This window comes from Coloeus monedula (assembly GCF_965178545.1).
Source record: "Coloeus monedula genome assembly, chromosome: 13".
Taxonomy (NCBI): Eukaryota; Metazoa; Chordata; class Aves; order Passeriformes; family Corvidae; genus Coloeus; species Coloeus monedula.
In genome coordinates, this window is record NC_138793.1 from 16,761,235 (window position 1) to 16,788,158 (window position 26,924).

Genomic DNA, 26,924 nt, shown 5'->3' on the forward strand with positions numbered 1-26,924 from the left:
TCACTTGGCTTCCCCAGTAAATCTGTCTCCTCAATGTGACAGTAAATCTGATGATGCACTTCAATTATTCAGCTAATTGGGAGATGAGTTAATTTTTGTGTCAAGCTGCGCAAATAAGTCAATGGGTTAAAATCCTCCCAGCCCAATACCAGTCTTTTTGACATGCCTCTGAAAGCTTGTTCCTTTTCATGCTTTCCTCTACACTAAAAGAGAGGTTAATATTATTTTTTTGTTCCAGAAAGAAAAAAACAATATCAAGTGTTTTGAAAGCTGTGACCTGGAGGCTTTAATTGTGCTGTGCAGTCAAGGGCAAGGCTTGTATTCAAAATTGCAGAGACAGACAACAAGGTGGATCAACATAATAAAAGTTATTCAGCTGAAAGAGGAAAAAAAAACTACACCAAAAACCTGGAGTTTAAATATTTACTGGTAAGTGCAGAGAAAAAACGTATAAAGAGGTGGTTGTGTTCGGAGTTTTAAAGACCAAATTACCTTCCCAGCAAAACGGCTGCTAAGTGAGGTTTCCATCCCACCAGCAGCTGCTTCCTGCTGACGTTGGTGGCTTTTCTGTGAAATAATGGGGCAATTATGACTTGTTGACCTCAGGAGTGTTTGTAGGGAACAAGAGGAGAAGCACCAGTTGGTCTGGGCACACTGGCACATCAGCAGAGCATCACCCATCAGCAGGAGCTCCAGACCATCCCTGGGACAGGAAAGCTGAATTTTAGTTTGTTTTTTTTTTTCTTGCAAATAATGCCCCAGGCTGCTGTGTCTCTGGCTGTTGAAACGTGTTCTGTCCCACAGAATAGCTTTGACTCTTGCAAAATGAGTGAGTGGGTCCTCAGGCTGAGCAGGGGAGATGGAGGCAGTTGAAGTCCCTGTGCTGAGGAGCCGGGTGCTGCCACATTTCCCTTTCCCTTTCCCATCTGCAAAGGGCAGCCTAATGTGGGAGCACTGCAGCAGCGCAGATGGGCTGAGCTGCAGAAGGTAACAGAGCACTTCTCCAAATTTTCCCTCCAGTGCCTGAGCTTCTGAGGCTAATGAAGCTTTAAGGGATAATGTGAATTGCTGCATAAATTGATAGCCTTTGTTAATTGCATCAGCATTTTGCTTTGATGAAATTCTAGTATAAGGTGCCAAGAAACTAATAACATACAACATCAATACCTATTTTACAAAAAACAAAAGTCGATGATTGATTGATTGAACATCTGATGATTCATGGAGCCATGAGCCAGGTCACCAGGCAAGGTTTTTAAAAGTTCAATGGAAAAGTATTTCAACATGGTAAAGGATTATATCTTTAGAAATATCAACCCCCAAACATTGTCAGAACATGATTCAGGCTACTAGGAGGAAGGTCACCTTGTTCTGCTTGCTGAGATGAGACTTATCACCACCCACTAGTTGCTTTAATCCTCTCTTGCTTTTCCCTGTCTTTGACCGCCAGCCAGTCATCTCATCCCAGTTGCAGGAAATCAGGTGGCCTGAAACACTGCTGAAGGTCTTCAGAGCCAAATTGCTCTCAGGCCAGGGCTGCTGTAAGTACCTCACCCGCATTTTCATGGCCAAATTGGATAGAGGCACATTGACTCTTTTTAGCTTGGGGTCTGACAGAAGGAGAAGCCCTGGTATTCTTGCACGGCGCTGCCTCTGCGTCAGATGGTTGATAGCAAACAAATTGTTATTACCTGGTGTCTCAGTTTGAGATGAATTGGGAGGAAATACTCCCAGGACACCTGACAGTTGGTTGGAAAGAGAAACTCATTCACTCAAGTTTTTTAAGGACATAAAAAATCTCACTGAAGTGGTGCCATCCCCAGAGAGCCGGGGGCTGCATCCTGTATGACTGTGACCTTCTTTGCTGCTCCCTGCCAGCTTGCTTACCCTTATTTCAGGCACTTCTCTCTTGACCTTGTGGCAGCCTCCTCTTACTGCTGTGGTGTTGACAAATGCATTTAATATCTCCAACTTCTGTGCTCCAGTGAGACCCCTCCCCACCACCACTGTGCAAACCAGAGGTGTTTGCACAGGCAGCAGGGTCACACAGGGCTACAACAGTGACACCAAAGCCAAGAGCTGATTTTGCTGTCCTGCTGAAGGCAAGGATTCGATGCCCTTATTTTCTTAGGTGTAATTTGTGATGGAAACTGCTTGTGATGGCTGTGAGGAAATGGGTGGCTGTCCACTGGTGTGGGAGGCGGGTGCTTGCCCAGCCAGCAGTGGGGGAACAAAACCAAACACCCTGACAGATCCTGGGAACACGTAACTCCTGTAAACCACGGACAAAAGCACTGCTGCTTCCCGAAAATATAAAAAGTTTGAATGAGAAGAGAGTAGAGATGAGCCCAAAGGTCATGGGATGGTGTTTTGGGGATGTGCACACACCCACCTCCTCGTGGGATCCAAGGGTTAAAATGTGTCAGCACTTGAGAAAAATCCATCCAAGTTGCATAAAAGCATCCTTCATTTCCAAATGAAGGAAGAACTGAAGAATTCCATTGAAACCACCTAGGTCATCCACCAGGATTTCCTCACCCATCAGCTTCTGGCTCCTCTAGTCCACCTGCATGACTTTTATTCCCATGTATTCCTTTTTCATTGGCACCAAGCATGTTACTGGAAAGCCTTATTGAATGATATATAAGTGTCTACAGGAAAGTACATTGCTAAAGAGGTTTTTGCAAACAAATAATTTCAAGCCAATCTAATCTATTTCTGAGATGGAGCTGCAGTATGCATTGATCTGGCTTTATCCTCACAGGACTTTTAACGTTATGCCTGTACCATTCCTTTAAACCAGTGGAGGAAATACAGGCTGAAAAAAATTTACAACAAAGTGGATGTATTAAAAAGGGGAAGGATGAGAAGACTGTTTACAACAAGAAGTAGGAAAAGGTCTGAGCTCTGCAGTGGTTTAAAGGCAGGGGGTAGGATCCCATCTGCTCTTGCTATCCCACATCCTGCACCCACGGAACTCTCACGATCTCAGCTCTGCATCCCTGAAAATCATCCAGGGAAAACTTATGGGTGTTTTGTCCAGTTGCTCAGGCCGATTGTACTGGAATAAGTCAGTTCTCCCTTGCATAAAGGATAAGGTGATTAAACTAAGGATAAGATGATTAAGTGTATTTGAAATTTCTGTGGTCATGGGCAGCAGTGTCTAAATCACACCAAGAATTGCTATTAAGTCCTGCCAACATGAAGAATTTGCTCTTGTTAAATCTGATTCCACTTTTCACATTAATTTAGCTAAATTAATGCAAGTCACAGTGTATTGAGAGAGTGGCTTATTTTAATTAATCTTAAACCAGTTCCAGGTCAAATGCAATAACTAGGAAGAAGTCGCTAAAACTGATATAAGTGTGTCTGCATAGGGATTTCCCTGTTTGATTAAATGGGGTTTAAGTCATGCTTTTATTTAAAATGATGCAACTTTCATGTTCAAGGTTTGGATCAGTTAAGCAACCTTAAAAATTTAACTCCAAAAAGCTAGAAATTAATAAAATAATCAGAGAAGTCAGCAGGAAAAGCATATGAGAGAGATCCAGGACATTATTTTCATTATTCAGTTGGTTTAGTCATTGGGTTTCCCTGTCCCAGTTGGCCCTGCAAGCTGTGGCACTGTGGAGCAGCACCAGGTAGGTGTGAAGCAGCTGAAATCTGGTCTTCAGCTTCTCCTTTCCTCCATGTTCCTGAAACACAATGAATTTCTCTTGCTTTTTAAACAGTGTGATGAAAGCAGTGGCATTGCAGGCACTTTGGATTTGGTCCAGCTGGGGGGATGACACTGAGGTAAGTGTGGAACACTGATGGACCATTTTCTAATTCAGGACAGGTACTTTGTGCCACAAGGGTGCAATTCCCAAATGAGTGGATCCCAGACCTTGCTCCCTCACAGCCAATTATACAGCTCTTATCAATTATATGCTTTGTTGGGTTTTTTTAAACCAACCCAAAGGAAGTGTGTATGTATGGAAGATAATTGCTAACAGCACCATTCATAACTCTTCCTCTACTTCCAGTTCATGCCTCAACACTTGATGTTACCCATTATGCAGAGATCAATGTGTCAAAATGAGGTAGATTTATAGTGAAGATAATTCTGCTTCTGAGTTTGAAAAAAAGAGTGCGATATTTTCACTGAGTTAATCAAAGGAATTCAAAGGGGGTTTAAATCTTTCAATTTTCCATGGCTCATGGAGAAGATGAAAAGTGTTTGACCTCTAGTAAACCAACTGAATTCATGTGGTGGCTCTGTAGATAAATAAAATGTCCACCCAGACAGAATATTGATTACTGAGGTGCTATTTGCTGAATCACAAATAGGACCATCAAACACAGCAGCAAGAAAGTATCATGAAATACATCAGGGCATCCAAAGTGCTGGGTCTAATGCAAAGAGACAAGTTAAGTAAGTGGTTTTAAACTAACAAGGCTGAGAGGTGGCAAGCTACATTGCTCCACTGCATTTTTCATGGCAGTGGCTCTACACCAGCCACCATGCACTCTGGCACCTGCTTTAGGGGGCAACTTGTTAAAGGGACTGAGGTTGTCATGGAAAATTTGGCCTCCAAATTCAGCTGGCACTGAGACATGAGGCTTTGGGCTGGGTGATTTACCAGAGAAAGAATTACCCATCTGTGCCATTTGCAGCTGTATTTTTTTTAAGTGCTGGCTGTGAATCAGAGCTCACAGACTGCTGAGCTGACCAGTCAACTCCTGGGGCTTCTGGTGCCCCTGGAAATGTCATTGCTTGGGACAGTGGCCACTCTCACACAATGGTGGGATCAACATGCAGGGAGGATTCATCACCTCTTGCTAGACATTAGGAATGAAAGGGCAGGGTTTTTCCACCTCTTAAGAGACCATAGTCTGGATGGATATACCTGCCTGGTTTAAACAAACAAACAAATAAAAAACACATCAAAAAACACCAAAAAAAAAAAACCCACCCACCCAAATAAAGCAAATCTGGGGATTTTGAGTAGGGTCTGAGTTCTGAGCAGAGACTTTGTGACTCTGATCCTATGAGGGATTATCACAGGTAGAACCTGTGTCTCTGGGTCTCTGGGTGGGCAGAGGATACAGGATCACCTTCCCCACCTGTCAGGGGGATCTTTTCCATGTTGAGCAGGGTGGTGTGGGAAGCAAGAGAGGAGGATTATGGAAAATGTGGCACGAAAGACAGAGGTACACTTATTTTTGCCTTCCTTATGGAAGTGGGCTCTGGCCAGTCCTGCTGGGTATTACACAGGTTTTACTATCAGAAAAAACTGAACCAGCAGCAGGGTACAAAGAGAAAAAGTTACACATATTCTCACATGAAAGAAATTAAAATAAGTAACTTTTGCTCTTTTATATTTGCTCAAGAAGTCACCACAAAATGCATATCTCGTTTCACCTTCTTTCTACCGAAAATACAAAACCTGCAATTAATTCCAAGTGTAGCAGCACTGCTGGAAGAAGTGATCATAAACCAAACCTCAGAATAATAATCTGGGTAGTAATATTTCTAAGTTGAGATCATTTTGGACTTGCCATCTTTGGCCGAAGTTCCAAGCCAGGCATATTTTTTTTGTATTAAACATATTATGTGTCATGAGGCAAAAATGAAAATAACCCTGGACTTATTTTATAAAGCTGTCTTCAGACAGTGCTGTAAAAAACTGTTTTGTTTGACTTCTCTTGGATGGCAGTGGACTTCAGATTGAAAGAATATGTGGTGTAGGGGGACCAGAATAATCCTTTCAGCAGATGTGGGTATCTCCAGTAATTCTTGCTGTAGGGTATAAACCTCTGGATGTGAGCAGAGAAATGGGATGGATCTGGGTCTGATGTGGGTATGGACATTTTCACCCCACTGTGGAAATCTTGAAGGGAATGTATTCAGAAAGAGACCCCTATTTACAGTAATTTATGCCTTGCAGGGCTTATCCAAAACCAGTCTCCCAGGGATGTGTGGAATTACTGCACGAACTGAGGTCGATACCTCAGCTCCTTCTGAAGGGGTTTTATGTCGCTGGGCTTTGGGGTACATGAGGGGGTACTTGCACAAACATCTTCTTGGACCCAAAGAAGCAGAACAACAGAACAGGGATGAGCTGGACTGAGAATTTAACAGCTGAAGAGGAACAGGCAGGCATTGGGGCTTGTACCAGTATTTAGCCATAGGGGGAGGATGATGAAAATATCTGTGTTAAAAAACCCCAACAGTTGAAGACCAGGGTTTTAAAGATAAAAACAAAAGAATTCGGTTCAATTCAGTATCTAAATATCTTAGAAGTCAGACTGCAGGTACTATGTCTAATGGGCACACACCTGAAATAGCACCAGCACCTTGGTGTTAATGGGGGAGAGAATCACCAAAAGCAAAGAGGGATTTTTAGGCTGTGGTGTGGGCTGTGCTGCTGCCATGGGAGACTCCAGGAGGGACCTGGTAGGATTTGCACACCCTCCTTGCTCTGTGCAGCACGTGTTTGGGCACATATCTGGGGAGGTTTCCTGCGTTTTACACTGGCACAGGTGTGGAAGTTGGGACACTGCAGTCAGGCTCCAGTGCTCACTGAGCTGGTGGTGGATTGCCAAAATCCCACCTCTGCCAGGGGCTGACTTTATGTGATTTTGTGCCTGTGAGGTAAGAGATAAAGTGGATCTTCCTGGGGCTACAAGCACACTATCTAATCTTTATCCCCTGGATTATGAATGGTGTGATTCCAGGTTAATAATTAACAGTGAAGGTTAATGGAAATGAATGTGTCAGCTGTGCTGATCACTGGGGCCCTTTGTTTTCCTATGGCTTCATACATTTTGGGGATGGAGGAATTCCCAGAAGTGGCTTTGCTGATTTGTTTGTACATGGAGCCATTTGGACCATCTCATCCCCAAATCTTCCCTTGCCTTCTTTAATGCCCAGGCGGTGCTGCTCTCCCTTTGCCGCTTCTTTCCAGGCAGGAATACCAAACAGGGGGGACAACCTTACAGATAACAAGGCTGGATAATTAAACAGGGCTCCCATAAGTGCATTAAAGTTTAGCCTGATGCCTAGCTGGAGAAACTTGATTTTTAAGATATCAGACTATCCTCCTGCCATCAAGAGACAAAAGTCTTACCCATGTGTAGAGGTGCTCTGTCTAAATCCTACCAGAGATGGGACACACAAAATCAGGAGTCTGGGTCATTTCCCCGTTCTCTGAGCCCTGTGTTCATTGTAACAGGTGGATTATCTTCTATTATTCATGATTACTTATTTTCCTCTTATTTTCTTATAGTCCCGGTTGGGCAAAGACTAGCAAGGAAGTAAAATCCTGGTGACATCTAGTGGCTGCTGGGGCTTCTCTGAGGCAATAGAGGTGAGAGTGCCTCTGCTCTGGGCATTTCAGCAGGCTGTACACAGAACAGAGATGGAACTGAGCCTTTCAAGACCAACAGACTCCCACAACCTGAATTTAGAGACCTTCCCATCTTGCTCAAGGACAGTATTTCTGGAACTGCTTTGATTTGTGCAGCAGTCCAAGCAGTCCTGTCCCACCTTCCTGGTCATACCCAGCACCCGTGATGCTTTAGAGACACCAAAAATGGGTGATGTCACCAAAGTGGCCTTTTGTACCCCAAATCCTGCTTCCTTTAGAACAACCCCCGATGTGCCAGTGCCTGGCTCTCTGTGGGTGATGCATTCACAAGCACCACAGACTGGCAGTGTGCTCAAACATACCGCAGGAAGATTGACTTGCAGATGCCTGGTGAGAGAAATTTGGGCCAATTACAGAAATATTTTGAAAAGCCAATTTGCAGGGAACATAATGTGGCACTATGTTTTAATTAGCAAATCCAAAAGGAAATACTGAGTGAAGCTGGAAGATCTGAGGCGGGTGCTAGAACACAGGCTGGCTTCATGCCAAGCAAAACTGGTACTTAGACAAGGAACATTGATGTGATTTGAGTTTGGACACACAGTTTGGGCAGCCTGCAAGAACTGGCCACTGCCAGTGTGCATCAGCACTTGTGGGTAAGTGTGGCTGAGGAAAAGTTTGAAAGAAACAACTGCAGAAAGGAAGCAACACCTGTGTGCTTGAGGGCTTGTGGCAGCTGTTTCCCCCAGGGCAGGCTCGGGGAAGGGTTACCCTCATTAAGGCTGAGCACAGATGCCAGCTTGGTCTTTTCCCACTGCTCTGTGCCTGGAATGGGGAAACAGGCTTTGATTTCGTGATGAATGAGTGAAATTGTATTTGGGTTCTGCTCGAAAGAATCAGCAGTAATTTCAGAGTGCCTGAGCCAGGGACAAGGCTGGCACGTGTGGCAGCGCTGTGCTTCTGCTGGTGTGCTCTCCACGCCTCAGCAGCCAGCCATAGCCTGGCATGAGCTGGGCACTGCCTCACCCAGCCAGGACTCCTCAGATTCAAACACAGAATCAACACACAGACCCAGTTTCAAGGAAATAAAAAATACCAGAAGTGTATAGCTGGGTGGGCCATTCCTTCCCACGCACCATCTGCCCCTGCAGTCCAGTCCCACATCTCCACGTGCTCCCGTGGTCATCCAGCTGGCCTGGCTGTGGGTTGCTGTGGGCAGCTGGGCAGCAGCTTGCCCGTGTCCTGCACTCATGGCTTGCTGGGGCAGTTTGAAAGAGAGAAATTACAAGGGAAACTGAGGCTTGTGATGGTGCATTTGACAGGTTTCAGCACGACCAGACAAGGTGTCCAGCTAGTAACGGGGGGTGGCCTGTCATGTATAATTCATCAGGAAATGAGAGCTGCAATTATCATGTGTTTGCACAGCAATATGCCTGTAATTACTCGATATATTTACACCCATTACAGCTCAGTACAGAGAGAAATGAACCCCTTCCCCTTTCGTGCTGGGGTGCTTCCAACAAAAGCGTGAATCTTCAGCACAGTCAGGGCTCAGACCACCAGCACCATTCTAGGAGGAAAAGGCAAGCAGTCTTCCTTTTAGCAGGAACCCAGGTTAAAAATGATGATTGGGTACCATCCAGGCAGCAGACAGGCTATGTGGGAATACAAGAACCCTACAAATAAAGAGGCAGAAAGAAAATCCCTGAAGGGAGCAGGTTGCAGAGGTGGGAATGCAGCACATCCCCGGCAGCAGATGTGGCTGGAGAAGGCTCTTGCCAGCCTTCCCCTGGCTGTGTGGCAGGAGTGGCACCTCCCCATGGGAACTTGTCTCCTTCCTCTGCTGCAAAATGAGTGAGAGCTGAACCCGCTGCAGGTGGGAAATGCATTGTCCTGCAGCCCCTGTCAGCCTGGGCTGTGCAGAACGCTTTGATAAGTGGGATCTGTTGATGGGGAGTCGTACTTCACTAAGGCCACTTGCATAAAGTGCCAGTCAGAGTGAATTAAGGAGGCAAGATCTGAGCATGAATAAATGTTTTAAGACTGGGGATTCACTTTTGTTTATAAACACCTAATGTTATTTTAGCATTCAAGTCCAATTTTCAAAATGGAGTTGAGAGCAAGGCTCCCTGGAAGCCCTAACCTTGGGGCTTGTCTGTAGGAGGAACTCCACCCGCATTTCTCCTGTAGTCAAAATGTAAGTGAATTAAAATAAATCCAATTATGGCCATGTTTTCTCTGATGGAGCACATCCACACAGGCTCACCATCTGCTTTAACTAATCTGTGCTATGAATTCATAGCCCTGTATTGTTCAAGTTAGTCTTCTGAGGTATTTTTGGGAAAACAAAGATTAAATCTGTTCAAAAATATGATTTACAGTAATGTTTATGTAAGGGTGTTCTACATAATTTCAGTCTTGTTCTGAACTGTTTTCCATGCAATATTAATCTGTTTTCCAGCTGATGAAATGAAACAAAATGTGTGCTAACTCTTAATATGCAACCTCTCCCTTCGGACTGACAATGGTTTTGTTGAAAGGGTTCCTGATTGAGTTATTACATTGAAGTCAATAACCTGGAGAGACATTCTATGTTTAGGGAGTTGCCCTAAATGAGGCTTAAAGCTGTCACACCTGTAATTGAACTGTTTCAATGCATTTTAGGTATGCACAATCAGGCTCCAGGTAATCTATGGCTCTCCAAAATGAGTAGGAAAATGCATGCAACTCCTTAAGAGCAGCCTGCTATATATAGGAAAGCAGATTGAGGGTGTTATTTTCATTACTTAGTTGCTTTAGACCTTTGTTTTCTCTGTCACTCCTTACCTTTTTTACCAGTTATCTCAAGGAAAGACCTTCCAGTGCTGCTCCTGGCAGAGGAATGCAATGAGAGCTGGCATGATTTCATGTGCCCACCATGGACACTGGCCCTCAGGACCCTGAGCGTGGCAAGGGGTGAGTGCAAAGCCCAGGTGCTGCATCCAGCACACCCCAAACCCACTCCTCCTGCCCCAGGTAAAGCACCAGTGGCTCTATATCAGCTTTTTCCCAGGGCTAATGAGTCTCCAATTAACAAGGACTTTTGTCTGCTGGGCACTAATCTAACAGAGATGTGGTTGTAATGAGGTAACAAGGTTCCAAGTCGTGTTGATGGGGGCTATAATTTCATTCAAGGCCACTTGCATAAAGTGCCAGTCAGAGTGAATTGAGCAGCACAATCCTAACATTTTGCCTAAATTCAGCTGCAAAACTTTTAATAGTCTCTTTCTTTACCTTTGAATTTGTCTGTTGCTGTTACTCATCAGACAAAACGCGGTTGTGTGTTGTTGAGACATGGAGGAGAGTTTCTGAAGAGGTAATGGTGTCACTTCAACTAATTAACAGTATTCAAAGGAAATTGAGATCTTTTTAGGCTGTGGCTGACACAGAAGACAAAAGGTGTTTGATGTCATGACCAACAAATATCCTCTGGTGGCTCCACAGAAAAATAAAATGCTTGTCCAGAAGCATTACTGCTCATTTAGGCCCTCTTTAATGAATCCTGGATGGCTCATCAAAACTGAAATGGTGTTGATACCAGATGTATCTGAGCAGCCAAGGTGTTGGGATTTCTAGATGTGGACAGGCCATGTAATTTGGGTGAAAGTAGCAAGCCAGAAGGTGTCTTTATCTGTGGCATTATGCCCTGCCCAGGCAGCCCATCCCTCGCTTGGCAGCACTCAAGAGCCTTTAAAATCCTGCTGACCTCAGAGCAGAAGGAGACAAAGTCAGTGTGGATGAGTTCAAAGGGCAAGAAATTGTTACAGAAATCTCAGCTGGCTTCTACCCAGCACACACCCCCCAGCAGCTCTCACACCATCCTGACTGCCTGTAACTGCTTCACAGAACATTCATTCTCCTGGCTCTGAAGCTCTCCTGGATGTGGCCAGGCTCTGCCACCCATCCCCTGCCACTGCAGGGACATGGACACAGCCGTGTCCCTTGGTCCTTTCTCCCTGCTCACCAAAAGATGCCAGCAAAGAGCTTTGGTTCCTCGGGCTCAGCTGCCAACGCTGCACACCCAGTAACTGATTTTTCTTGAAAGACCTAATTTTGGCATATTCCCCAGTGGGACTGGAGTGCAGAGTGAAGTCTTATTCTGCTGATCTGGATAATGTCGTCAGATGGAGACAAATGGTTTTTAAGCAGGCATTTCCACTAATTTCAGCAGCGGATTTTTTCCAATTAAAAAAAATAAAAGACTAAATCCCATGTGTGCCCATGCAGGAGTGTGGTCTATAATATTTAAATTGCCATATCCCAAAGGCTGAGTACAATGGAGAAATCAACAATTCAGGAAATAGGGAGTGTGGATTTGCATTGGCCTTGAAGAAATGTATTCTATAAAATCTTTTAAGATAAGGGAAAGAGGTAAGATACTTTTATAGAGTTCTCTGAGTTATAAAACCTGTGGCATTAATTGAAGTTACAGTAGGAATGGGATGATGGGATGGAAAGAAAGGAGATGGGAGTGCTTAGATGATAGTGAGGAAACCTGGGCTCTGTGTCTGGGAGAGAAGTGAGGTGATTATTAAGGAACAACAACAAAGTTTTAAAGACATTTGGTCATCAAAGCTACAGGGATATCTGCAGAAGAGCTTTATGGACATCCCAGCCCTGGTGACCCACACACAGCCAGAGCTCTGGGGGGCTGCACACACCATTTGCTGCAGGCACACACCAGAGGGATTCAATAACTCACACAGAACTAACAGGACTTTCACTTGTTGAGCACAAACCCGGGTGTGCAGCCACACATGACATGTGTACACACACGTGTGTGTTTGCCTCCAAAGCTGCCTGGTTTTGCATTATTCACACATCAGAGCCAACAACTGCCCCAAAAAACTCAGCCAAAACTGGTTCTTCCCTCCCAGCCCAGGAAACCCTCTGTTGGCATAGCAGCTGGGCAGTTTTCTGATCACTAAAAAATCTTCAGAAGGATTTTAAAGCTCTCTGGAGGCCAGGGATCATGACAGTTCAGTAGGGCTGGAGGTGGAGTAAAATCACAGTGACATCTAGTGATCACTAATGTTTCACAAAGGTGCTACCAGTGGAAACAATAAACACATACAAAACCCAAAAATCAGCATTTTAAACACATAGCACAAAAAAATCAGAAGCCAGGGAAAGAGGTGGGCTACAAGTGAGGGCAGATGATGTGAATCAAAGTGCTGCAGGGCTGACAGAGAGCAAAGTGCCGCAGCTGTGGAAGGGCTGGGGGATGATTTCTGCAGGGATCTTTCCTAGGTCTGCATTTCTCCCTGCTTCAGCAGAGTTTGCTGATGGTACTAAATTGCAGCACATTCATATAAAAGAAACTTGACGTTTTGGAGACTGGGAATAGAACTAATAAAATGATGTGCAGCTTCCAGAGTATGAGCTAGTCCCCAGAGAGGGGAAAGCAAAATGAACCCTATTCCGTGGCTGGAATATGCGGTGTGGCAGCAGCTCTGCCTCAGTGCCAGACAGACACCGAGGGAAAAAGGAAATAAAGAGGGAATGCCAGCTGGGCATCAGAGCTATGATTCAGGTTTGCATCTTGAACCAAAGCAGGATTTGGGTTTGTGCTTGGCAGCAGTAGGAACTAGCTGGTTTTGTGATGTTGATTGAGTGTTTTCCACTTCAGATTACTGATTGACTGATGGCAGTTTAAAAAAAAAGATTTTTCTTTTGGTTGTGAGTATCAGCCTGGCAGTCTGGCCCATTTGGCCAGGCTGGGCTTCAATTCTGCTGTCCTGCCCAAGCAGCCTGCTGGGGCTGAACCCCATTAATGGTACATTAATTAGCAAAGGTTTAAGAAAAACTCTTTCTCCAAGGAGGATGGGGCAGGACATTGTCTATTTATGTTTTCATTGTGCAGAGTGATGAAAAACCAATCAGACAGATTAGCTGGAGTTATAATGGGGACAGAGAACTGCTGCAGTTGGTGAATTGATTTTGCAGATTTAACCCAGGAATCTTTGTGACCACATAAATATGCAGGCAAATTTTTGTGTGATGAAACATTCAGGAGCTCCTTTGACAAAAGTTGAGAAGGAAGCCCTCAGCCAGTTTCCAAGCCCTTCCCTTGAGTACCCAGCAGCCAGGCAGGTTTAGTCTCTCAATTATTAGCTGAAAGCAGAATATACATTCTCACTGTCTGATTTTGGATGCCGCTGGAGAATATCCCTCAGATAGATGAGTAAGAGGAGAGACAGATTCAGGCACATCAGATGCTATTGGCTGCCTCTGACTGTTGTGAGCAATAACCACAGAATAGGAGTTTATTAGAAATGGTAGCACAAATTAACTACTGGGTTTCTATGATTAGGTACGAGATTTTCTAGAAGGAAGAAATGTGTAGTGGAACTTCAGGTGCTGCATTTCAGTAAAGATTTTGATGCAACGCTGTCTGGAAATTCATTAGCTATGCTGACATAGACAGGAATTAGAGGAATAATTTCAAATTGGCAAAAGACAGATGATTTGGTGAGGCTGCTTAGTGCTTTCATGGGGGATGAAGGGGATGGAGTTCACTCGCTGAAGGATTTACAGACCTGCTCACTCCATCTTCCCTGCAGAGCTGGAGAGCACCTGGTGCCACTCATGAAAGCTGGAAAATGAGGAAAAAGACATTGCAGATGCTTTGCTGGCCTGGCTGGCTGCTGAGTCCTGCTGCATCTTGGAAATTTCCCAAAGGGTTTGCACAGCTCCGATATTTTAGCAGAAAGCTATCCTGAGTTGAAGGCACTTTATTCCATCACCACCCCGTGTTCAAGGTCTCAGCCTGCAGCCCCAGAGACAACAATGTATTTGTCAACATCATGTTTGAGTCTGTTTGTGGGGCCCAGGGGATGGCAGGGGCTGCACTGGAACACAAGGTGCAGTGCCTGGCGCTGGGCAGGTCCCAGCACAACTGCTGAGAAAGCAATTAAAAATAGCATTAGTGTGAATGGACAAATCTAGTGCTTGGTTTGGTCTCAGAGGGATGTGGCTGAACCACAGGCTTTTCTCCATGACAGCTCTATTTATTTTAAATAGATGAGCAGAAGAGATGTGCCTCCAGATGCTTAAAAAGCAGGTGGTTACTTTTCAAGGACTGTTTGACCAGAATTTCACACCACAGCTCCTGTTAAATACGGGTTTGGAAGACGGATGACAATCTTCCATCATGACAGAATCCTCAGCATCTGCCTGTGAGGAAACACTGCTCTGGGTGTGGCATCAATTTGCAACGGTGTGATGAGGAAAAGGAAGTACCGTGACCACTGCGAGGAAATTAGTTGCCTTTTACCTTATGGGATGAAAATGCCCAGGGATGATGCATTAATTAATCAGGTTCATCATCTCACAGCAAAGGCCATTCAATAGTTTGTATGATCAAGGATCAAATTGCTTCTTGCTAGGAAAAAAGTAATAATATTGTGGGTAATATGTGGGTCAGCACAGCAGGTGTGGAGCTAGTTTTTGGGAAAGGGATGCTTCCTGGCATAGCTGGATTCCTGGATGCTGGATTTCTGACTAGATTGAGCAACTTGAATTTTTTTTTTACAAGATTCACTCAGCTCCCAATGCAAAAGTGATTTTAGATCCCACCAGCTACGACAATTTACATGGAATTTCTTTCCCCATGCTGCACTCCAAAATATGACTCCCTGCACTGCCACATCTCAAATCTGCTTCCCAGTTTTCAGCCCCTCCCAAACTCCTGGAGGACTCGTTTCTCCTCCCATCCCTGCTCAGGCACCACAGTGCAATGTGGCAGGCAGCAAATCCATGGGCAATTCCTCCAGCTCCTTTTGCTCCCCTCCTGCTCCAGGTGTGAAAACTTCACCTCTCTTCTCTTCCATGCACCTCTACATGGTACCCATTGCTTTGTGCTGTCCATACCAGCTGTAAACATAAAGGGCAGGCAGAAGAAATCTGTGAAAAGGGTATTTAAGTGTGCACAAGTCCCTGCAGTGCCACTGGGGAGTTGCACCAGTGCCCCCCCAAGCGCACTGCAGGGCAGAAAGCCAATAAAATCCCAGTAAAGGTAGAGCATTTTTAATCCAGAGCATCTCTCCTTTCTTTTCCCCAGTTGTACACCAAGCTCAGCAGTGGAGTGGTGGGAATACTTTGTCATCACAAACATATATTATTTCTGTGATGTGTGTTAGTACATTGTAATGAAAATGTGTTTCTCAAAGGCACAGTTGCTTTTATTCCCCTTTGCTGTCACTGTAACACTTAAGTTTCCCACTCTTCACCGAGATAAAAGGTTTCCTTCCCCACCCTACCTCCAATAAAAAATATAAAACCTGAGTAATAGGAATGACAGAACTCGTGTAATTGTTCCTGCTTTGCATGCTTCCAGGCTGATTGCCTGAACCATGACTGATCCAGATTCCCACTGAAGTCCATCAGAATTTTTGCACTGAAGCTACAGTTTGGTTTTAGAGGAGATTTTTTGAGGAGAAAGCCCAAAGCCATTCTATTTTTCCTTCAAAACCTCAGTGAGATAAAGCCAAGTTGTTCCCCTTGTAATGGAATTCAACTGAATTACGACCATTTACATGTAAGAGATTTATGCTGAAACCCTCAGAGCTGGAAGACCAACGTGGTCTCCTCGGTCTGCGTTAACACCCTCAGAGTTGGTTTGTGTGAAAATCTTGGCAGGGTAAAATAAGCAGAGGAGATAACTTTTGACACCGACCAGCCCTCAGAAAGATGCATCAGATAGAGGAAACACTAAAAGCGAGATTTGGTCTCTTCTTCACTGAGAAAAAGCCAACAAATGTCCAGCACAGCTGCTCCCTTCTGTAGTCGCAGGGGGAAAAGTTTCTACTGGAGCTGCAGGCTCATCCTTTGGCTGGTGGGATGGACAACACCTGACTGCACATGGTGGATGCTGAGGATACAAATCCAGAAAGATACGGAGCCACAGCTTTGATATCTGGAATTATGTAAGGAAGACAATGAATGTCAAGCATGAGGGAGTTCTGCCACTATGAATATGTTTATAGGTGGGAATATTATTACCAGTCTTGGATTAGGGCAGCCTGCATCTATTAAATTCCCTTTGGAAATGAAAGGCAAGAGCCAGACACTTGGCTTTGAGTGTGCAGTGTTTCCTTTCCCAGGAAAGTAGGAATCTGACCTTGTGTAAGAGTATAAGATTTTATACTAATTCCATTTAAAACACCTCAATTGCGTTATTCCTTTAAAAGTCTCTCTTTTTATATATATATCCCGTTTGTATATTAAGCAGAATATAACAAAATATAGTAAATATAGTAAATATAACATAATGTAATATAATATAATATAATAACTTGCTTTTTTATACAATGTGCCAGAGAGTTGATTATAGAAGGGAGCAGACACTTGACTTTTACCTCAAATAGGGCACCCAATGCTTTTATTTCCCCAAGCAAATATTGCAGCATCCAATACTCCATTAAAGCAGGGAGGGAGGGCTATTTGATGAGGCCTCTCGGGAGAGTTAGGGTGAGAGAAGGACTTAAGTATTAAATTTAATGTTGTCAGCAGTTTAAATTTATATAAAAGTGAGTGCAATTACAATGAGGATCTTCTGGAAAAAGCTCAGCCAGCTCCAGCTCCTGCCAAGGTTGGGAAATGGCGTTTCAGTGTCCAGGTGGACAGCAGTGTCCTTTCCAAGGACATTCCCATTTGCACGTTCACCCTGTGGTCGTGTTCCCCAGGCCCGAGCTGGGCTCTGCCCTTGGTGGCTCCTGGGGACAGGTGAGGGCATGTTGTCACCATTACTCAGAGCTGTGATTGCAGTGTATTGCCCCACCTGGAATTAGCCCTGATGATCTGGCACGGCACTGAACAGATTCCAGCAAGGCTTGGGGATCAAGATCAGCCTGTCCTTACCTTTAGCACTCCCTGACTGATCTTTGCCCTGTACTGGCCTTGGGCACACCTGGGGAGGGTGGGAGCTCGTGGTTTCAGTGGCTTGGCTGTAAAATTTGCATGAAGAAAATGGAGAGTGATGCAGGACACTATGTTGGGATAAGAATTTGAAAGACAACAGAAGAAAATGCTCAATATCAGATAGGTTTTAGGGAGAGGAGTTGAAAAAAGCTGAGTATCAAAGTACCAGGGAAAATGGGTTTTGCTCCTACTGGGTTAGAGAACACCTGTATTTAAAAAGGACCCCAAAGTTCTCTGGAACAGACCCTGAGCCAGTTCACACAAGGGAACATGGCAAGCATTCAGTTTTGGCACCATCTGTGGTCCCAAATAACTTTGGACAAGAAGCATGGATGGGTCTCCTCACATGTTGTACAGAGATGGGTCCATGGAATTTCAGGATGGTTCCCATCAGGACTGGGATCTGCCTGCTTGACTTTTGGCTTCTCCCTGTGAAAATGAGGGTCTGGGGGAAGAGAAGGAATTATTCCATGTCAGCAAGATCCAGCCAGGAGTATGAACTTTCTCTTTGTGCTGATTTGGATCTGCCCAGATGAGCCCAACAAGAGCAGGTTCTCCTTTCCTTTCAGCATCTCTTGGCTTGGGCATGGGTTCTCTGTTGTGGGTCACAGACCAGCCCCTTATGGGATGATAAAGAGCCAAATTTTGATATGGGAGTGGAGCTGTGTAATGGGTTATCACAGACATCTTAGTTTCATCTGATTTATTATCTCTGCTAATTATCCCAATAAATCAGTGTTTGAATGGAACTTGTCGTTGACACTAAATGTGAAGGACTGGAACTACTGTTGGGGAACTAACAGGGAAGATCCAGCTGTAGATGTCAGAGAATGAATGAGTCTTGACAAAATGCAAGCAAAACTGGGAGATACAAAAGCAATATGAAATGCACTGAGAGGATGGAACTTCCTACGTGTTAGTACTTCATAGTCATCACTATGCCAAGAGCATCTTCACCATCAATGACATCTGCAGGTGATTCCTGTGGGCAAAGGCCAAAGGAGACACACTGCTGGCCCAGGGCTTCCTTACCTTCAATGAAATTTGCTGTAATAAAAACCACATGGAAATCACACAGAGCAAAGGCAGCACTGAGGCTCCTGTGATGCAGACTGGGGTAAGCAGGTTGCAGGTGCAGGTTACTGTGCTGAAATCTTGCTGTTTTTCAGAAAGAGTGCAAAACCCTTCTCAGACTGAATGCACACAAGCTTTCCTTCCCCACGTTTCCAAACAAATAGTAATCTAATGGCTGGGAGGAAAAAAAAAACTACATCACCCCGGTGCATCCAGCAAACTACTGAAACAAAAACACACCCTTCTGGTGACAGCCTGAGCAGGCACCTGCAGGCAGCATCAAACAAGTGAAAATGTGAAGCAGCCTCTGCTCTAACAACAGCCCGGCTTACACTGCTGCTGGCTTTGCTGGCTCATTCCAGCTCTCATGCTCCACCCTTTGGTTTGTTTTTTTTTGTTTCCTTTTTTTTTTTCAGCTCTTGCAATCTGACAGAGGCGGGTGAGAAAGCAAGTTGAAGGAAAGGACATTGCCCAGAAGAGCAGCTGGAGAGCAGTCCTCAAGCCCTGTCTGTGCTAAGTAGAGGACTGCCAGCCACGCCACTTGCTTTAGCCTAGAACCACCCCCAAGCCCCGGAGGTACACTGGCACTTGCACTGATTTTCCAGGTAAGCCTTTTTCTTGACCCCCGGATCTTGGTAGCTGAGCGCTCTCTAAGCAGGAAGTTAAATCTGTCTGGAGACAAACAGCAGAAATGGTGCAAGGGCAGAGCAGGGAGTGCTCAGCTGCTCGGTGTGGTAGATATGCTGGTTTATTTACTCAGTTGTGAGCCTCAAGCAACTCAAGCATTTCTGCCATCTGCCTCATTTCAGCAACCCCATTAAAACAGCCCTGTAAACACCCTCCAGAGATGGACAGACAGACAAACACCACACTAACATTTTCCCTGTAAGTAAAAAGTTACTGCACATGTTCTGCTTGCTGTGGTGGAGGGAAAGGAAGGGAGAAAATGGGAAAAACAGCTCACTGCTGGTGATGCTGGTTTAAAATTCACATGGCAAGAACTAAGCTTGTGCCAAGTTTTCAGAAACGAATAGAGTTGTAGTTCCAGGAAAATCCTGGGAACAGCCAAAAGTTGAACAAATAATCTCCTGACTCTGATGCTCTTAACCCCATCGTGGATCACTCAGGCCTGCTCGGATGTTGAGACATGGTGGTGGCCGTGATGCAATCAGAGTTCTGTAAAGCTTCTATCCTAAAGGTCATGTGGGGACCCAAACCATGGCACCCTCTGCTTCTGCCAGGATATTACACCAAATGGAAATTTTTCATTTTCATTGTTTTGTTTATGTACTGAAAGTACCTTTCCAAAATTCCCATACTATTTTGGGTATGCCATTTTTCATCAGATTGGGAATATAATCCTGCTGGAACAGTTGGATATTTTCCCTTTGATTTTACTTTGGGAGTTGCATACAGGAACTTGAAAGCATTTTTGGACCTTTTGGGTCGAAAATCTGAACAACACTGCTCCATATTTACAGATGTCTGAAATTGAGCAGTGCCTGGGGAGAAATAACAAAAGTCCTTGGCTCCATTAAAATCCCATTCCTTCTGTCAAGGGCTGTGAGGGCTCGAGCTGCTTTCCATCCCCATATTTGTGAAACAGGCTTGCCCTCTGCCATCCCAGAGGAGGGCAATGCCTGCTCCCTTACCCATGGGCAGCCACCCACCAGTGGGAAGACCATGAGCAGAAGGAGCAACTGCATCCCAAAAAATGATCTCAGAAAATGTGACGCCCTTGAACCTTGTCATTCAGGCCCAAACCTTGGTTTTCCTCCTATGATAGGGCTGTGATTAGCTAAACGGTGCTGTGGGGAGGCAGCTCACAGTGGGTGCAGCAAAAAGCCTCCCACAGCTTTTTCTGCCCTAAAAAAACCTTCTGCACTCCAGGTCACGTCTGCTATCTCTGGCATGAAGAGCAGGAGCAGGTGAGACCAGCTCGTGCCAGGCTGCCTAAATGAATGAAATACCATGGCAGGACAGATTTGCTTCAGATTTAGTTGCAGAGGAGGCTCTGGATCACTCTGCAAGAGTGGGAGGGTTTGTTTTCTGCTTCTGCTTTGCTGAGTCAAACCACGAGCAAAGCAGTTCAGATCTGGAGAGTCTCAGTTCCTATAATTTCTAGCAGAGAAACATCGCTGCTACTGCTTTTGTTCCTTCCTACGGAGATTTGTAGCTTTGCTGGGCAGGAACTCTGCTGAAATGTGCTTAGCACAGCTGGAGCCTCTCTTCACAGCTGTAAAAGAGGCAAATAAAAATAACATTTGTGCTCATCAGCAGCGTCCCATTGGCTTCTCTCAGCACTATTACTCAGCTGCTTTTGATACAGACATTAGTCAAATCCTGCTCCTCTTCCGAGCACCCCGTTATAAGGGATGGGGAAGAGCCTTCCACCACTTCTGACATAGCCAATTATTTTTTCCCACCCTTCTCTCAGAGGCAGCATGGACATCCAGGAGTATTTTGCCAGAATTTCTTACTGGGGCTCCCACAATAAGCCAGACCTGGCTACCATGTCAGATATATTCCAGCACCACATCCAAGCTGTCCCTTTTGAAAACCTCAGCATCCACTGTGGGGAAAGCATTGAGCTGGACCTGGAAGCAACCTACAAGAAGATAGTGAGGAAGAAACGTGGGGGCTGGTGCATGGAAAACAACTACCTTCTATCTTGGGTCCTGAAAACTCTTGGCTATGACGTCACCCTTCTGGGAGCAAAAGTTTATGTCCCAGAGCTCGATGCCTATCCAGATGAGATCGACCATCTGCTGCTACAAGTGGAGCTTGATGGCAAATCCTACATTGTGGATGGGGGGTTTGGGATGGCCTACCAGCTATGGCAGCCAATGGAGCTGATTTCGGGGACAGATCAGCCGCAGACTCCCGGGGTCTTTCGTTTCCAGGAGGAGAGCGGGACCTGGTACCTGGAGAAGGTGAAAAGGAAGCAGTGCGTTCTCAATCAAAGCACCTCCGCTTCCCACAATGTGGAAAATGAAGTTTGCCGTCGGGTTTATCTCTTTACGCTTCAGCCACGAGACATTGAGGAGTTCAGGGGCTGCAATGCCCACCTGCAGACAGCACCTGACTCGCTCTTTGTGACCAAGTCCATCTGCAGCCTGCAGACTGCTGATGGCATCCGGGCACTGGTGGGGTGGAAACTCACAGAGATAAAGTACAATTATAGGGACAATATGGATCTTGTGGAAATCAGAATCATTGCAGATGAAGAAATGGAGAAAACACTGAAGGAGAAATTCAATATAACACTAGACAAGAAATTTGTACCCGTCAATACGAGCAGGTTGTCTCTGTTCTAACTCACTGCCTGAATTACAATTCAATTCAGTGGCATTACAGGCAACTCTTCCCTCTCTGTCTGACAAGCATCTAAAGGTTAATCTTTCTCCTTCCATCTAAACCAGTGAAAGGCAGAACATACTAGCACAAACCTGGAAAAGAAATGGATTTTCACAACTATTCCTGCATCTCTTTTTGGTTTGGGTACAAATAATTTCTGCCCAGCTCAATCAAATCATTGCCCTTCTGTTTGTACTTAGCAGGAAGCAGACTCTGCCCATTCCCTACTCCTTTCATCTCTTAAAAGCTTTTCTAAACACACCCAGTGGAGCTGGGCAGAATGATGGAGCGGTATGTCTTTGTCTTTATTACCTGGTGCTGCCACCTGGGGAAAATCATACCTGCTTCTTAAATGAATACTATATTATTTTGGGAATTTAATAGCCAAAACCACAAAGACATCCTGTGCTGAATTTCTCCAATTAAGCCATAAGCCTGTTCTTTTTTGCTCTCACATCCACAACACCCTCTCATGTGGCAGTCAGGCCATCCCACACCTGTGTGAATTTACCATGTGAGTACTTGAGGACAGGCTATTTACGACCTAGAACTGATGATAAAAAATGTTAGTGACAACTCTGTGTTGTTTCAGGCTTTGCACAGCTCCTGTTCTCTCAGTGACAGAACCAAAGAGCAGTATTTCTTTGAACTGAAAGCATCTCCTGAGCATTTTGTTTGCTCGCACTCAGCAGCAGACTGCTGGGAATACATGTTCCTCTCATCAGACTCTACTCCGGGTGTTATTGCACGTTAGTTATTATGGCTGAACCCAAACACATGCATAGAATTATTTTTCTGAAACGTATCTCTTCTACTGAGGATGTGTTTGCAGTGATACTAATTATATTGATATAAGGAGAAACGATGAATCTTAATCACATACCTAACGGCTAAGATTTCTAGTAGGAGAAATTACTCAAATGTGACCACTTTGCCCTTTGAGAAGATGCTTGTAGTTCCTTTATGTACAAATCTTGGAAGCATTACAACTATGCACTTATAATTAAGCAAATTATATAAGTGAATTACAATTAAATAAAAAAAAATCAAGCATTGTGAACTAGAATTATTCAGATTTTTTCCCCCCCAAATTACAGCATGTATTCCCAAACTAAAAAAAATGTCATTAATTACTGAAGTCATCCTGATTATTTGTATGTGCTAATATTTTCCAGCTAAGGCTTTTAAAAACACAATAACTCCCTGAACCTTTTTCACTTGTTATGCAGTATGTGCAGCTTTCTAAAACTAGCAATTTAGATTTAATAAAAGCTGCTGCTATTCTGCATATTCAAAATGTATTTCATAGAGACACAGCAAGCTCCTGAAACCCATGTCTTCCTAGAGTCAAATTCACCCACATGTGCTTGGCTGCAGGTGTGTAATAGTCCCTTTTAGCACATGAGGCTCTCCATCCTAAGAGAAATGAAATGTGGTTGTAAAAGAAAGAGGGGCTTCTTATGGTGAGGACCAGCAGCTTGCAACACAGATGGTCAGAAGAAATTGTCTCAGGATATGGCTTGTTTATGATCTGTGTTTTTCTGTGGTCCCCACATCAGTGGGAGAGCTAAAGGAGCTAAACTCAGTGGGAAAGCAGGGACAAAGCACTGAGATGCAGACAAAAGTCCAGGCAGGTCTTGCAAAGCGGTGGGGCAGGAGAAGATCCATGCAGAGCCAAGAATCCCCATCTTTTGTGGGAACAAACATAGGAAACACCTAAAAAGGGCTGTGCCCACTCATCTCTCCCTGTGCCAGGGTGTTCCTTGCACTTTGTGCTGTTCCATAGGCTCAGGGGAACGAGTACAGAACTATAAAATCACAGACCTTTGAGACCAGAGTAGGGTGTTACATCCCTTGCCCCTGAGATCCAGCATGTGGAGGGCAGGAACAGGGAAAGCCACTTTTCTTTCTGCTGACTCAACTCCCGGAGCGTGTGCCTGGCACTGCCCGGGTGCTGCTCCTCCACGGTACAGCTCAGCACTCCTGCCTCTTGCCCTGCTCACCCACAGTGTATTTATTGCTGAGCAATACAATGAAACTTGCTGTTGGAAGGGAAAAAAAACCAAAAAAACAAAAAAAACCCCAGAAGCTTTTCATCTCAGATTGCAGTAGTTTGTTTATTCCTTATCGCTAACTTTGGAGGCAAATCCTTAAAGGCACAGCAGGCTCAGGGAGCTCAGAGTTCCTAGGGAGCAGCATATTCCCTGCTGAAGGACAGGGCTTCTCTTCGAACCCAGGGGAATTTAGACAACTACGTGACTTGGCAAATCTGACCTTGTTGCTTTGCAGGAGCTGGTGTCAGCCACGAGGAATAGATCAGTGTGGTGTGATTAATTCAACAGTTGCCATCCTCACCAATAAATCAGTGATTTCCTGCCCTGTATTACTCTCTGTCTATGATAAGCCACTTCCTGCAGGGATCCAGACCATATCAATGTCAACAATGTAAAATCTGCATCAAAATTTGCATGATTGCTTTGCTGCTTTAGCATGGGAGCACCCACCAAGGTGCCCCAGAGACTGAAGCCCCTGGGTGACCTGCAGGGTTGAGAATGGGTTTATAGGTTATAACCACTTACAGAAGTTGCTCATGATACCCATGCTTTGCACTCCTGGAGGGCTTCAGTTCTGATTCAGTAACGTGGAAAGTTAATATCTCCTCAATATTGTAATCAGTCTGGGGACTGGACCATTTTCATGCTCTCCGTACAGCACCTGACACCATGACAGGGCTTTCCACACATATGCCAACACAAATAAACCAATAAAACCGTCAGAATATAAACTACTGTAAAAGAATAAACTCTCTCCCCTCCTTGGCTGCTCTGCTGGAGGGTAAGGCGGTCCCTGACAGGCAGTAAAGGCAGCCTGGACCTTTAAGAGCAGCAGTTCCCAGTGCAGCTCTTCCTGTGAACTTTGGAACATGCCAGGGTGGAAAGAAAGCCTGAGCTGACTGCCTGCAAGGTAAGCGCTGCATGCCTGATCTTCATGCTGTAGCTTTGCATCAGCCCCTTTGGAAAGCCCACCCCCTTGAGTCTGCATACCCTGTGCACAGTGCTGCAGGCATATTAGCAAAGCACAAACTACAGGAACCCCAGGGCTGATGGGGAGTGTTGCACTGCAAGGGCGTTTTCCAAGTGCAACATTGAGTGTTTGAGAATTAAACTGACCCTTTTATGCTGAGCCATGGTGTATGAAAAACGCAGCAACTGACTCACGCTGTACCTTAGAATCAAACAAATAATACAGGCATGAGCAAGAGGATCCAGCCTTGGGAGTCCCTCATGATTTTTAGCAGAGAAGAACTGATCCTAGTGTTCAGCCTAATTACAAAAGGACTCAGCGCTCCTGAGGGACATGTGCAGACAGGCAGAACTAACATCTGAATCTCACTACCCACGAAGCTGCAGGAACGCTGAGCAAAGCTGCTGCAGGGGCAGAAGTAAACAAGGCTGAGATCCGGACTGAGGCTCGGGATATTTGGCAACTCAGTTTTGGAACGCAAACTGTCCCCCAGGAGAGGGCTTGCTCACTGCTGCAGCCTCGTCTCTCACACAGCAGGAGTGGCTGTGCCAAGGAAAAAATCTGCCTCCAGGAAGGCGAGGGAGTAAACGCTGATTTATGTGGATGCTCCCTAATGTCAATGATGTTGTAGTGCAGCTTTATTACACTTAAAGCTCTTTAAGTATTCATTGAGATCAGAGCACATTTTTGTCAGCCACTGCAAGGCTGCCTCTGAAGCAGACTTTAAATTGATAAGGCCAGAGAAGGGGCAGCTGGGGAAATTGAGGCACAGGCAGGGAATTTCCCCAACTGCTTTCCCAGTGTGTTTTCCTGAAGCCTCATTGCCAGCACCCCATGGGGGCTCTCCATGGGGAGGTTGCTTGTGGCTGGATGAGGGGAGCTGGTTTTATCCTGCCCTTTCCCCATATGATGGGACACCCAGACACAGGAGATGAGTTACAGGGAGGGCATCAGGTCTTCTGCTGCTGGCCCATGGCAGGGACTGATCTGGTTTTGCTTGAAGGCAAATTCCAAGCGTATCAGACCCACCAGGCTGATGGACTCCTCTGGACTCCTGCTGGTCACAGAGGTTCAGCTCGACACACTCATAGGGAAAAGATGTTTCTATCTTCCTATGCAAAATTGCTGAAAGTGGGAATAGAAAGAAAAATGAGGCAGAGGACCACAGGATGAGCCTGCCAGTGAACATGTGCACCGTGTGTTGGGAAGGAAATGGCTTTCTACAAGTGTTTCCAAGGAGATCCTGCCAGAGATGAGTGCCCTTGTCCTAAAAAAGGGATGGAAAAAACCGTAAAACGCAGTATCAAAGAGACATTACTGTTTTTTCATGTAGCCTCTTTGGGTCCTTTTGAAGTGAAAATGTTTATTTATAATTCCCTTATTGGGATAATCCTCTATTCTATCATATTTTCCTGTGGGTTTGCATTAGCCAGTCTGAATGTTGGTACCAGTGCAGATGAGGAGCAAGACAACCAAGTCATGTGAGTTGTGCTGCTGGCATCAAGACTGGGGTTAAAGTCTAGAGATTAGGCCATTGGATGTGCTCAGCTGCTGGGGTGGGGGTACTTCCATCTATGGATTTGAGGTGGGACTTTCACAAGCTTCTGGCATGGACATGGGGTCAAACTGCTGGGGAGAGCAGTGGAATATTCAGTGGAAGGGAGTTTCTCCCATCTCATCCACATCAAAGGAGTTTTGGAAAATCCTCCCAGGGAACATTCAACCATTTGCAGGAAGCAAGAAATCCTCAGACTTGTTGGAAATTAACACAGCCCTTAACAGATTTTGAATTGTTCTGAACAACAAATATCCTTGCATGGAAAAAAGCTGAATTAAATCTAAACTAAAGACAAAAGAAATCCTTGCAGAGGCCAGATGAGTCACTGGATTAGAAGTCTTACAGGGAACCTTTTGTATCCTGGCCACACAACCAGCGCCAGTGCCAGTGTCTTTCTGCTAATGAAAGGAAAGGGGATCAGAGATACAAAGACACTAAATATTTCCAATAAATTGAGCTGAAACTAAAGCCTGTAGTTCATAAAAGATGGTCAAAGAAACGAAAAGATTATGAATATGCCTTGTATGTACTTTCAGATTGATTCCTTTGACCCTTAGGTTAGAAAAATTAAAGTTCCTTCCTTTCACAGCCAAAGCCTT

At 45.0% G+C, this 26,924-nt stretch overlaps 1 protein-coding gene across 1 annotated transcript; it reads left to right on the forward strand.

Annotated features, from left to right (window-relative positions):
- Window positions 1-20,821: 20,821 nt before the first annotated feature.
- LOC309577763 (arylamine N-acetyltransferase, pineal gland isozyme NAT-3) lies at window positions 20,822-21,703 on the forward strand (the record flags this gene model as incomplete). The annotated part of the gene is made up of 1 exon (XM_082289986.1): window positions 20,822-21,703. Exon 1 carries the CDS (start codon window positions 20,831-20,833, stop codon window positions 21,701-21,703), a length of 873 nt encoding a protein of 290 aa, XP_082146112.1. The 5' UTR covers window positions 20,822-20,830.
- Between the last annotated feature and the right edge of the window lie 5,221 nt (window positions 21,704-26,924).